A 13,045-nucleotide genomic window follows, 5' to 3' on the forward strand; every position below is an offset into this window, starting at 1 on the left:
ACGGCACACAAGCAAAGCAGTCTAACTGCTGTTTGTCTCCGGCATCTGGTCTTCAAAGGCACACTGTTGACACATGGAGGTTATGTTCCCAGCTATTAGCATTGGCTCGTTGCCTGCAGCAGGTCTGTCCGTGCATTTATGCAATCTTTAAACGCTGGTTATAAGGTCATCACAACATCCTGTAGCACTCCTGTGATCAGTGCAGTACCTTATGTGGACAGGGAAGGGTGCAGGGGGGGGGGGGGGAGAGAGAACAGTATCTAGGAAAGGCATAAGAAAATAGTTATATCTGAGATCTATGCATAATTCTTTGAAAGTTAATGAAACAATTTTTTTTACTTCCAGATAAACTTGCTTATAATTAGATTGGAATATTAAGGGCATTTTTCACATTAACAGCAAGGCTGTCTTCCTGTCGTATACACTTTTTGGGGAGTTGATCCCAGTGAAATTTACTTCAAACTAAATATTAATGGTGAATACGAAAATATAAAAATACCCTCCTTTTGGTCTGACGTGTGTTTGTTGTGATCGCCATCCTATATCTACTTCACTGGGAATAAGTCTCATTTAAATCAACACATCTTATTTCTGAATATACAAGTGTAGGTTGACACTGTTAGGTTGCAATTTTAAGCCTTTAAACTTTGTAGTGTCTTTCAACAGAGTCTGGTTTTCGTCTTCTCCAGTAGCTTAATGTGCTTAATTAAGGCAACTGTTTACTTTACTTTATGTTGGGTTGCTGACTGACCAGAGGGGAAAAAAGCAAAAACAAATTGCCTGGCTTGCTCTTGTGACTTCAACAGGAACTCTGTGTGCAGAATCAGCTGGTGAAGTTTTTCACAGCATGGAGAGGAACATTATTGCCTATTGATATCTGTCCATCCAGCTGCTTTTAAAAACAGTAAAAGCAGTGACAGTCTGAAAAGTTAGGAAAACTAGTTTAGTGAACACCTGGATGATTTGGCACATGTGTGAGTTATATGTGCTAGTCCATGCAGGAACTAATCCAAGGAAGATCCTGCCTCAGGATTGGAGGCTGGACCCAGTGGCTTTCAGTGATTTGCCAGCAGAGTTATAGGTTACCTAAGCCTTTGGTTTGGTAACCTGTAATCTGTTCCTATGGTGATACAGGCTCATTTAAAACAGGGAGTAGCACCTTCTCCTTCCAGCAAAACAAGGAGTCATTGCAAAGGAGTTCTATTCAAGGCAGTGTCTGAGCTGTGGGAACTAAAGGGATTCCCTTCCTAATGTAGGGTGGGACCTTTAACTGCTGCACAACAAGCTGTAGTGAGGTAATCACCTGCCAGATTGACCCATCCTTCTTAAAGGTGCAGGATCTCTTCCAGCCTCCACTCCAAAAATTGCCAGCCTTATTCCTGATGTCAAGGAACACATCATACATGAGATACACCCAGGTGATATACATAGTTGCACCCAGAGCCAGCCAAAAACCATTTTGCTGCCAGAGGCAAAGGACAGGCTGTCACCCACTCTCCATTCACAGAAGCCCACCAGCAACTGAGCCTCACCTGAACACTGACACACAGACTAGCTTACGGGGCACAGGGCTCTGTCGTTTAATACCTTGCTGCCACTTGCTCATCAGTCTGCTGGGCGGCTCCTAGTTCCCTCTCTGACAAATGGTGCAACACAGCAGCAGTGGCACCTGCACCCATCCCATGCGCAGAACAGCAAACGTAACGTTCACGGTGCCTGGCAGAGTATGTGAGCTGGGCTGGTTGCCCCTCTGCCTGCTCACTTGGTCAAGGGCCTTGTTCAACGACACCATCATATTTAGAGAAGGCAGCCCAGGCAAGCAACACAAGCGAGCATTGCCATGACCAGACTCAGGAGGATGGGAATGATTAATGGGGGGCTGTAAGGGAATTCCAGAGAATGGCCGGAAGGCGGCCACCTCATCTGCTGCCACATGGTGGGTTTGATCAGGATTAAGTCTTGGATCAACACTGCTTGCACTTTCAACTGTACCCTTCTTGCTGCCTTCCTTTCTTGGCTCCACATTTCTTTGTGCTCTCAGTGGCGCTGTGGGTTTACATACAGTAGAAACTTTATTGTTCACCATAAATGAGTGTTTGCTCAGCTGAGGCCTCCTATAAATGCTGTCTTCTGGCAAGGCCAAGAGCAATAGTGTGTCCTCTTCCTGCAATCATCTTCTTTTAACAGCTTCGACTTGAGCTTTGCCAGCAACAAAAGGGCACATATCCATTGCCTGCAAGGAGTCCAAGACAGTGACAATCCCAACCTTCAGGTTAAAAATACTAATGAGACCCCCTCCCCATGCATTATATGTGCTGGATTCAACCCTGTGCAAAGGGAACATCCAATAAGTCAGGGCAGCAAAGGAGCACAGAGAGAAGTATGTGTTCTGCTACAGAGGTTACTCAGTGGCTCCTTCCTTAGGCATGGGGAATGAAAGTGCCCCTCTTGGCACTCAAAACGCTACCCAGATCACACCCTGCTTCACACCTTGAGTGTTTTTACCCATCTGGGATGTTTCCTTAAAGTCTGAACATGCCTCTTGCTTGCCTGGCTAGAGGCTAGAGGTGTGTGTCTACTGTTCCAAGATAAAATTTGCATTCATTACTTCATCCGCTTTTAAGGTGATTTTGGTGTTACTGTTAAAAATATTAAAGATGCTTTTTCCTTGTATGAATGTCTGCCATGATATTGTAAATTCTCCCTACACTCAAAAAGGAACTTACATTGAGTTTTGGCAATATGCAAATGTAAGCAAGTTGATTTAAGTAAATAACTAATAAATAATGGCTATATGCTTATTTAATGATGGGCTTGAAAGTGGGGTGGGATAGTATAAAGGCACAGCCTGTGTAAAGATTTGATCTGCATTAATTCCTTCTGTGGAAAAATGCTGTCTCAAGTGATGCTGGCCAGTGAACAGTGTTTGCCAATTTATGACAGGTCTCTTGAACGTTGTTTCTAAGACCTACAAGAAAGATTTAGGAACATAAGAAGAGCCTGTTGGATCAGGCCAAATGGCACATCTGGTGCAGCATCCTGTTCTCCCAGACGCCTGTAGGTAACCAACATCTCAACATCTTCCAACATCTCACTTCCCTGGATGTCTACTTCAAGAATCCCTACTGTCATTTGATTAGAAGTTCAAAATGTCGTGAGCTTTTTTGAGCTATGATTTTAGGGAGTTGGACTCATGTGACTCTTCCAGAAGTGTCAGTGGCCTTGTTCTGACTCAGGTGTGGTACTGGTCTATCAACATGCGGCTCAGAAGTTCTCGTGCATGGCTTCCACTGGCAGGACTCAATGCCCTAGTAGGTACACATGTTAAACGGGGATCACCAGCATTTGGAATTTTGAGGAAGTGCACGATATGGCACAAAATGACTGCTACATTCAAAAGAGCAGGAAAAAAGACAGGGCCAACCCCCGACCAAAAACAAGTGCAGCCATTTCCCCTCCTCCAATTAATTCAGCCACCACCACACTTGGGCACTGAGAGAAGCTCTTTGTGTTGATTCACTGGCATCCAATGAAATATGGGCATGTTTAAAGGATGTGTGTTCAGTATAGCAGAGGCAGTGCTGGTTCAAACAGGAGCTGAACAGGAAGAGCAAACAGTCTCTTCTGCATTGCAGATTTTTGGCAAGATATTTACACAGGAGAAACTGGTGCCAGCAGCAAGGGGTCACTTTCACGATCCTTGAGATAACATATGCTAACACCAGTAGGCTAGAAGCGAGTTAAGGCTTTAAAAAGAAAAAAGCCTAGGGTTTAGTTTACATGAAATCCTCTGCTTGGAGCCATCCGTGGCCTCCTTTCACTTTTTATCCCATTCACCTTACCATTGTCCAGCAAGCAGTCAAGCCACTCAAAATAGTAATAATGGTGAACCATACTTTTAGTAAATAAATGTAACAATCAAAGTTCCACAGTGGAAGATTCGTTTCCCAATACAAAATCATAGAAGATTTGGGGGGGGGGGCACAGACATGAGAAAAAGGCAACAAGGCAAATGTGTGAAACATTCCAATGAGACGTGGGCTCTTGGAGCCCATGGGAGGGTCACTCAGTAAAGGAGTGCATATGTATCATTAAATCCTATCTCTCTGAAGAGCAGTGGGCATGCTGCCATTTTTGTTTCTTCAGGGCCCATTAAATGCAGGTCAGGCCGGCCACTGACATACTTTCTTTTATCAGTGATCCTGGGGAGAAGAGTCGGGCCTAGCATGACCGCTACTCAGTTAAGAGCTGGAATTTCTCAAGGAATTGTGGGAAGGCCAGACCACCACTTTTCAAAACTCCTCAGGCCCAACTCCTTTTCCCGTGAGTCAGCCCTGAGGCCCAATGACACTCCACTTAGAAATGAACTTGATGAACAAATGGCGCTGTTCGAAATCCTCCACAACCCTCACTAAACCCAAATGCATATTCTTTGGTGTCCCTGGGGGTATTTCCACTCACCGTTGGAAGGCGGTGCCCTCATATTTCTTGGTACAGATTTGCCCCACGGGGGCAAAAGGGGTTAATGTCCAAGAGGTTAGTCCTTCAGCAAGCACACCAGATTGCAGTGTGTGGGAAGACAATGTAGAGATGCACCTTCACAGAAAGCCCACTCCCCTTGGGACAAACATAGGCAGAATCCCTCTACTCTTATTTCTTTCAAGTCTCCTTCCATTGGTCCTTTAACAGAACACACACACCTTCCTTTTACCAAGGGAAAAGCAAGGCGCACAAAGGCAAGTAGCTGGTAGTGATAGCAGCCATTTTTTCAGGAGCGACTTGACTGACCACAAGTCCCTTATCTGAGCTCCCCAGCCCCACCACCAACCCTCGTCACCTCCGTGACAGAAAACCAATTGTGAAAATACCCCCTTGACCACGATTACCACAGCAAACTGTATCTGTGGAGGAATCTGGCTCGCATATTTGCAGCCACAGGATTTCCCGGCTTTGCGGACTCCAAGCCCTGGCTCTCTCCTCAGCCAAGCTCCACTGCATCTATGCACGCAGGCTGCAAGTGCAGACAGTGAAGGTCCAGCCTGGGGCAAGTTTAGACACCAGTCTCATTTTTCTCATTTGCTTTGGGAATAGGTTCCTCCTGCACCTTCTTCATCTCCAGCCCTTTCACCCAGGTGTAAGCAAAGGAGCCCCCGAGAACCATCATGTTACTAGTCCACCATAGGAAGCTCTTGGTTTCTTCGTAATAGCCGACAGCTAGCACGGTCTGAGCACATGCTTTCGCGGTCCCGGAGACATTGTGAGTGAGCGGGCTGGTAAATTTGATCTGAAGTCCTGTCACATAGCCGATAGCGAAGCCGAACACCCCGCTCAGAGTCATCATGCCCCAGAAGTTGAGGCTCCCCAGTTTATCAAAGTAGTAGAGTGTATGGAACTCACCAGAGAACAACATGAGCGGCAGGAACAAGATACAGGCATTGATGTTGTTATAGAACGTCAGGCGCCAGATGCTGCTATCCACAGCAGGCAGCACTTTTTTAGTGTAGATGGCATTGAGTGAGACGCAGAGGCTGGCCAGGATTCCGAAAACTATGCCAGCCCAGGACAACGTGCCTTCAGCTCCCTCCTGGTCTATACCGAGCCAGAAGCCGCCTGCAAAGCAAAGAAGACTGGTGACCTACTGGCCAGGCAAGAAAAGCACAAGAGGAGCCTCAGAATTAGCAACTTAATCCTTAAAATGCGAGACTTTGACAACTCAGGAGGGGAGAGCAGTTTCTACTCCCTTAGTGTTGTTTATCTTTGGAGATTTGTGGACGCTCATCAAGACTGTCCTGATTCTTCTGGGGATCATTGAAAAGGAGAACTGGGAACTCCCGCAGAGCACTGATTACAAGGAAATGTGTTTTTGTTTCTAAAACTTTAATGTAGAGTCCAAAATTTCAACACAATATTGCATTTGAGTAAGCGTTTTGCTGCTAAATATCTTTAGGGCTGGCTCAATCAGCTGCCCTCCCTTACTGAAATTCTGATTCTTATTGGGCTCTGCCTCTTGATTTTTAATTCTCTGTTTTCTAAACTCTTCAGTTTTATTTGGGAGAGGCAATTGTGTTTTGTTTTTATTTTGTTTCTAGGAAATGTTATTGAGTGTTGTTGTGTTTTTATGTAAGCCACTTAGATATTTTTATTATATTAAGACATATAATATTTTTGAACAAATAAATACCTTTGTGGAAGGAAGAGGAGATGGACTTGTGGGGCAAGAAATGGTAATTGTAGAGAAATACTAAGCTCTGAAAGCTGCTCAAGCTTCTAGCTTTGACACCAACATCTTTGCTCAGTATTCCCTCACCCAGCTCAAGTCAACTTCTTACCAATTCTTTCCACAGATGGTGACCATATGTTGCTAAGTTTTTCTGTATAAATATAAGAGCTTAAAACTTTTATGTGGAAAAATAAAAGTTTATGTGCAAGCCACTGGATTTTTCTCCCATGTGAAACGTAAGCATGTATCTTCCATGTGCTATCATAAGTACTGTATGATCACCCCCATGACTAATGGAGATTAGAAATTTACATGCTATAACTATCTACCAGTTTAGAATAGGCAAGCATCTCTCAGCTTGTAACAGACCTAAACATCAAGTGTTCCCTCTAATCCTTACAAGTAATACTGTGAGTGAAACCAATGGTACCATCCATCATACCCATGGCACTTACACCTGTGATGTACTTAATGTCACATTGTCCAACAGCAGTTTGCATTGGACAAAAGGGCCTATCCTTTTTAGGCACAGTAACAAATCAGATAAAGAACAAAGCACTAAGGGACCCATGAGTGATCATGGAATGCAACAGGGACGAACAGGAGTTCATTCGGAAACTTCACAGTCTTAACAAAGGCTATGGTTCCTTTGCACGCCATGAAGAATTGATCTTCATTACTGTTCCTTTAAGAACTACAGAATATTTCCTTCTGGTCAACTTTCAGCAGACTTTTCTGCCTTACCTTCCCCAGTTCTAAGACAGCACCTGACAAATTAGATTGTCACTTATGAAAGCTTTATTTTTTTAAAAAAAAAAGCTCCAAAAAAGTTAGTCCTAAAGATATTTTAAAAATTTCTCTCTGCGTGTGTGTTATAGAGGACAAGAATACAACTTTCACATTTTATACAAGCTACAGATCCGTGAGGCTAACAGTCTAATTCAGCAGGGGAACGGCCTTTCAGTTGTTACCAATAGAGCTGGCTCTATCATTAGGTAGAGTGAAGCAGCTGCCTCAGGCAACAGTTGCTTGGGGGAAAGTAATGGCAGCAATTCCAGTTATTTCTCCTGAGCCATTCCCCTCTGCTTGAGGGCAGCTGTGCACGCCACACCACCTGCTCTGCAGCCCTACACTAGACTGCTGCCGAGAGGAGTGGTGGAGAATGCTATCCCAGTATTGAAATGAGATTCAACTACCAGTCCATTAAACTTCTGCATGTGGTCTGACCGAGAAGGGAATGGGGGGGGGGCATGTTGTCTTTCAGGCAGCGAAACTTCCAAGGCTTCCAAGACTATTGACAAACAACTGAAAGTTAGAAACCATACTGCAAATCATCCATAGACTCTTCTGTCCATCCTTGCCCTAAGGCTGCAATTCTAGGCATGTTTTCCTGGATTAAATCCCAGTGGGATTCAAGGGGGCTTCTAAGTGAGAGTGCATAGGCTCAAAAGGCACTGGACACAATTATTTGTAGAGAAGTAAAGGCTCGGGGGGGCGGGGCAGGAATGGGAGACGTTAGGAACACGAACCCATTTTTTCCCTGGTGGTTTGGGAAAAACGGGGGAACCCTGGGGTTTCTTCCACTTTGTGGGTGGGGAAGAAACCAGTTCCCCCCACTCCAAAATTGTTCCATTTCCCCCACTTCTCCATTTGCAAATTCTACCATACTAGAACATACCACCCCAAGGTGCTTCTCTGCCATACCACTAGACCCTACTCACCTATGATGACCCCGCAGGCCAGCAGGGCGTACAGAGAAGTGGTCTGCTTCAGGAGCAGGTAGGAGAGCAGCACATTGAAGACGGTGGTGAGGGAGCGCCCCACGTTGTAGAAGGCCACGTCGACGAACTTGAGGCACAGGTTGTTGAAGGTGATCATGCCGATGAAGACCACGGAGAGGGGCAGGACGCTGCGGGACACCTTGAGGTCCATGCGGATGGAGGGGAAGTCCACGACGCCGGCCGGGCAGCAGGAGGCCACGAGGCTCAGGACCTTGCAGATGAGGACGGTGACAAGGCACTGGTAGAAGGTGACGAAGAGCGGCGCTTCGAAGCGCAGCGAAGGGCTGCCCAACAGGTACTTGTTGAGGAACACCATGGTGATGGAGATGAACCAGTAGAGGGAGACCACCGTGGCGATGCGCAGCGCCCGGATTACGAACGGAGGCTGCTTGCCGCCGCCGCCGTCCTCCCCTTCCAGGTGCTGCTGCTGGAGCAGCGGGTCCGAGGATCCGCTGAGGGCCATCTTGAGGATCGCCGAGCGCTTCAGCTGCACCCTGTTCATGGCGGAAAAGAAGCAGAGGAAGAAGCTCAAGGGAGGAACGAGGAGGAGGTGCCCGCGGCCACTCGCGCCCCGACGGCCCCGCAGCCAGCAAAGGGCAGCGCCGGCAGGTTCATGGACGGGATCCCCGCGCCGAGAGCAGCAAGCCGCGGGGCAATCTCGGGGATCGCTGAAAGGATCTGGCGGCGCCGGCGAGAAAAGGCAAGGCACGCAGCGTACTTTACTTGCAAGGAGGACCCATTGCAATCGATCAGTGGGTCGCGCCTCCAAGAAACGTGTTTGGCTCGGGGAACGGGAGCCAGGTCCGCGCAGAGCTCCGGCCTTGCTAGGTAAAGGTTGCGCTCAACCCCGGAGCAGGGAAGGGGACGCCCGTTCGCTCACTTCCTCTCTGCGGGAGCCCACCAGTCCCCGAGCTCGGCTCCGCCTGCGAGGGGCCGGCCCCGGCTTAAAGGAGCCGAGCGCTCCGGATTTGCCGAGGCAGCTGACGTGTCGCGATGGCGCCTGTCGCAAGATCAGGAAACACCCGAGCGAAGTCGGTGGCGCCTTCTGCGCGGGCCAACGTGCCTTTGATACGCCTTCCCCGATCCCAAGCACGGGGTCACCCAGGGAGCGAGAGCTCGGGCCAGCGGGCAAGCAGCTCCTTGCAACTTCGCCGCTGCTCGCCTGCCCAAGGCCGCCTCGACTCGCTGCCTCCCGGTCGACAGCGGTTAGGATCCCCTTCGGACGGTGCTACGGCCGAGGCTTCCGCATGGCAAACGGACAGAGGAGGGAGTTTGAGAAGAGCCGCAGCTCTTGGACCAGTTGCCCCGAGTGCAGAAGGGCACTCAGTTGCATCTCCCGGTGGAGAACCGGTGGCCCACCCGGTGTTGCTGAACTATAATTCCCATTAGCCCCAGCCACTATGGCCAGTGTTCAGGGATCATGCAACGTCGTGAAGGCCACAGGTTCCCCACCCTGGTGTGGACCATACAGAGTAATGGTCTGGGTATCTTCCTATGTGCGCGGCTACCACAGCCTCCATGCCTATTTGCTCCTCTTGACCCTCTCATTTCCCTCTTCTCTCTGTCTTCCTGGGCGGTGCTGCAGCTAGGACGTTCCACTTGTGCTGTCTCGAGTGATGCAGCCGTGAGAATTGCATCCAATGGCCTGTGTCCAACATCATACAATTGTAGAATTGGAAGTGACCCTGACGGTCGTCTAGCCCGCTTGCGATGTAGGAATCACAGCTGATTGCTGCTCCTTGCAACTAGCACTTGCTTCCCTGCTTTGTTAGGTGGGTAAGTGGCACCTCTGCCACCTCCCTCTGACAAGGAGGGGAGACTGTGTGTATGGAGGGGAGGGAGGGAGGGCACAGCAGCTATTAAACACCCACTCCCCAGACAGCCCTTCACTCACCTCTCACTTAAGCAGCAAGCAGCTCTTCTGCCTTCTTGCAACAACAACCTGTACTTCCTGGATCGGATGTTTGCTTGTTTCCTTATCTACTTTTTAGTACCACCCATCAATGAAAAATGCTCATGTGGCACCTACAATTTTTTGGCTATACAGGCAGGAAAACCAGCAGCTACAGCTTTTTCCATCACTGCAACCCCACCTGGAAAGGGTCCACATGCTGAATTTCTCTAGCAGCCTTCAAAGACAGCATGAACTCTGCTAGAAATTATGTTTTGTAACCTTGCTTCTCCCCTCTCCCTTTCAGCTGCTCTTGTTTAATTCAATTAATTTTCATTTAGTACAGTTATAGCCCACCTTTCATCCCTTTACCCCCTCCCAATAAAATACCAAAGTTAATGGACATTGCCATTCAAATGGTGTGCATGCTCTGTGACGTGATCAATTATGCAGGGTGGGGCTTACCTGCCCCCCCCCCCAATATTTTATTCAAGTTGGCACCCCTGTAGACCAGTGTAACAGTCAACCAACATCTCAGCCTCCAGCATACCACAATGGTACCTTAGGTTACAAACACTTTGGGTTATAAACTCCGCTAACCCGGAAGTAGTGTTGTTGTTGTTGTTGTCCGACTCTTCGTGACTCCATGGACTCTTCGTGTCCGACTCTTCGTGACTCCATGGACTAGAGCACGCCAGGCACTTCTGTCTTCCAGTGCCTCCCACAGTTTGGTCAAACTCATGCTGGTAGCTTCGAGAACACTGTCCAACCATCTTGTCCTCTGTCGTCCCCTTCTCCTTGTGCCCTCAATATTTCCCAACATCGGGGTCTTTTCCAGGGAGTCTTCTCTTCTCATGAGGTAGTCAAAGTATTGGAGCCTTAGCTTCAGGATCTGTCCTTCCAGTGAGCATTCAGGGCTGATTTCCTTAAGAATGTATACATTTAATCTTCTTGCAGTCCAGGGGACTCTCAAGAGTCTCCTCCAGCACCATAATTCAAAAGCATCAATTCTTCGGCGATCAGCCTTCTTTATGGTCCAGCTCTCACTTCCATACATCACTACTGGAAAAACCATAGCTTTAACTATACAGGCCTTTGTTGGCAAGGTGATGTATCTGCTTTTTAAGATGCTGTCTAGGTTTGTCATTGCTTTTCTCCCAAGAAGCAGGCGTCTCTTAATTTCGTGACTGCTGTCACCATCTGCAGTGATCATGGAGCCGAGGAAAGTAAAATCTCTCACTGCCTCCATTTCTTCCCCTTCTGTTTGCTAGGAGGTGATGGGACCAGTGGACATGATCTTCGTTTTTTTGATGTTGAGCTTCAGACCATATTTTGTGCTCTCCTCTTTCACCCTCATTAAAAGGTTCTTTAATTCCTCCTCACTTTCTGCCATCAAGGTTGTGTCATCTGCATATCTGAGGTTGTTGATATTTCTTCCGGCAATCTTAATTCTGGCTTGGGATTCATCCAGCCCAGCCTTTCGCATGATGAATTCTGCATATAAGTTAAATAAGCAGGGAGACAATATACAGCCTTGCCGTACTCCTTTCCCAATTTTGAACCAATCAGTTGTTCCATATCCAGTTCTAACTGTAGCACATAGAGATTTCTCAGGAGACAGATGAGGTGATCAGGCACTCCCATTGCTTTAAGAACTTGCCATAGTTTGCTGTGGTTGACACAGTCAAAGGCTTTTGCATAGTCAATGAAGCAGAAGTAGATGTCTTTCTGGAACTCTCTAGCTTTCTCCATAATCCAGAGCATGTTTGCAATTTGGTCTCTGGTTCCTCTGCCCCTTCGAAATCCAGCTTGCACTTCTGGGAGTTCTCGGTCCACATACTGCTTAAGCCTGCCTTGTAGAATTTGAAACATAACCTTGCTAGCGTGTGAAATGAGTGCAATTGTGCAGTAGTTGGAGCATTGTTTGGCACTGCCCTTCTTTGGGATTGGGATGTAGACTGATCTTCTCCAATCCTCTGGCCACTGTTGAGTTTTCCAAACTTGCTGGCATATTGAGTGTAGCACCATAACAGCATCATCTTTTAAAATTTAAAATAGTTCAGCTGGAATATCATCACTTCCACTGGCCTTGTTATTTGCAGTGCTTTCTTCTTTTTTAAAATATTTTTTATTAAGTTTTCCATTTAACAATCCAATCATATCACATTAGTTATTCCAAATTATACCAATACATATCAAAAAGTCCAAATATTTTGCCAAATTTTAAATTTTTGTTGGGGGTTCCCATGCTTCGAGTTCAGTAAGGGTCCGATCATCTCATATTTCTGCTGCTTTTAGATTCACAAGTCCCATCTTTCGATCTTGTTGTTATCGTTTTTCTTCTTAATAACCTCTGAGTTGTTTCCACAAGTGAGTTAAGGCAAGCATTATTATGTTTCTGTGTAAGGCTCTCCCCCCTTTTTTAAAAGCTGGTAAGTCTTTTGTTTGCAGTAAATCATCACACACTGATCCAAAAGTCCTGCTCGGGTGGCAGGCACCATTTTTGTCAGTTCCGATGAAATAAAATCTAAGTGTCTGCTCATTAATTTTCACAGACCAGTTGCACCATAAATCAGTCTTTCCAGGGGAGATTTTGCCAAGTCAAACTTACAATCCAAACATGATAACAAAGCATATTTGCAGTGCTTTCTAAGGCCCATTTGACTTCACTCTCCAGGATATTTGGCTCAAGGTCAGCAACCACACTACCTGGGGTGTACGAGACATCCATATCTTTCTGGTATAATTCCTCTGTGTATTCTTGCCACCTCTTCTTGATGTCTTCTGCTTCTGTTAGGTCCTTACTACTTTTGTCCCTTATTATGGTAATAACTTTGCCCCAGGATGAGAACAGAAATCGCGTGGCAGTGGCACAGCAGCAGTGGGAGGCCCCATTAGCTAAAGTGGTACCTCAGGTTAAGAACGGTTTCGGGTTAAGAACAAACCTCCGGAATGAATTAAGTTCATAACCAGAGGTACCACTGTATAGCAATGTTGCCACAATTCTGTGTTCACAGTCATAGTCCCCATTTGCAACCCTTAAACAGGATAGATTGCACGTGACAGTAAGTGAGCAAACTGGCAAGTGAGTAAGCAGTGGCAAACCGGAAGCTTACTACTTACTTCCTTATTACTTGGCAAGTCCATTCAGAT

General features: G+C 46.9%; 1 protein-coding gene across 3 annotated transcripts; it reads right to left on the reverse strand.

The window, feature by feature from the left end:
• Nucleotides 1–3,880: 3,880 nt before the first annotated feature.
• Nucleotides 3,881–9,949, reverse strand: SLC35C1 (solute carrier family 35 member C1). Of its 3 annotated transcripts, none has more exons than XM_077928865.1 (3): nucleotides 9,896–9,949; nucleotides 7,942–8,495; nucleotides 3,881–5,610 (listed from the first exon to the last, which is right to left on the reverse strand). In XM_077928865.1, exons 2-3 carry the CDS (start codon nucleotides 8,462–8,464, stop codon nucleotides 5,051–5,053), a joined length of 1,083 nt encoding a protein of 360 aa, XP_077784991.1. In that variant the 5' UTR covers nucleotides 8,465–8,495; nucleotides 9,896–9,949; the 3' UTR covers nucleotides 3,881–5,050. The 3 variants fall into 3 exon arrangements, with proteins under 3 accessions (XP_077784991.1, XP_028583197.2, XP_028583169.2); XM_028727364.2 differs by lacking the exon at nucleotides 9,896–9,949 and adding an exon at nucleotides 8,720–8,906; XM_028727336.2 differs by lacking the exon at nucleotides 9,896–9,949 and having other exon boundaries at nucleotides 7,942–8,908.
• Between the last annotated feature and the right edge of the window lie 3,096 nt (nucleotides 9,950–13,045).

This window comes from Podarcis muralis, chromosome 1 (genome assembly GCF_964188315.1).
Source record: "Podarcis muralis chromosome 1, rPodMur119.hap1.1, whole genome shotgun sequence".
NCBI classification, from domain to species: domain Eukaryota; kingdom Metazoa; phylum Chordata; class Lepidosauria; order Squamata; family Lacertidae; genus Podarcis; species Podarcis muralis.

Coding starts and splice junctions, on each gene's coding strand:
- SLC35C1 (XM_028727336.2), bottom strand. CDS start 8,503: ATGAACAGGGTGCAGCTGAAGCGCTCGGCGATCCTCAAGATGGCCCTC. Junction 5,611..7,941: donor GGCCTGCGGGGTCATCATAG/GTGAGTAGGGTC, acceptor TTTGCTTTGCAG/GCGGCTTCTGGCTCGGTATA.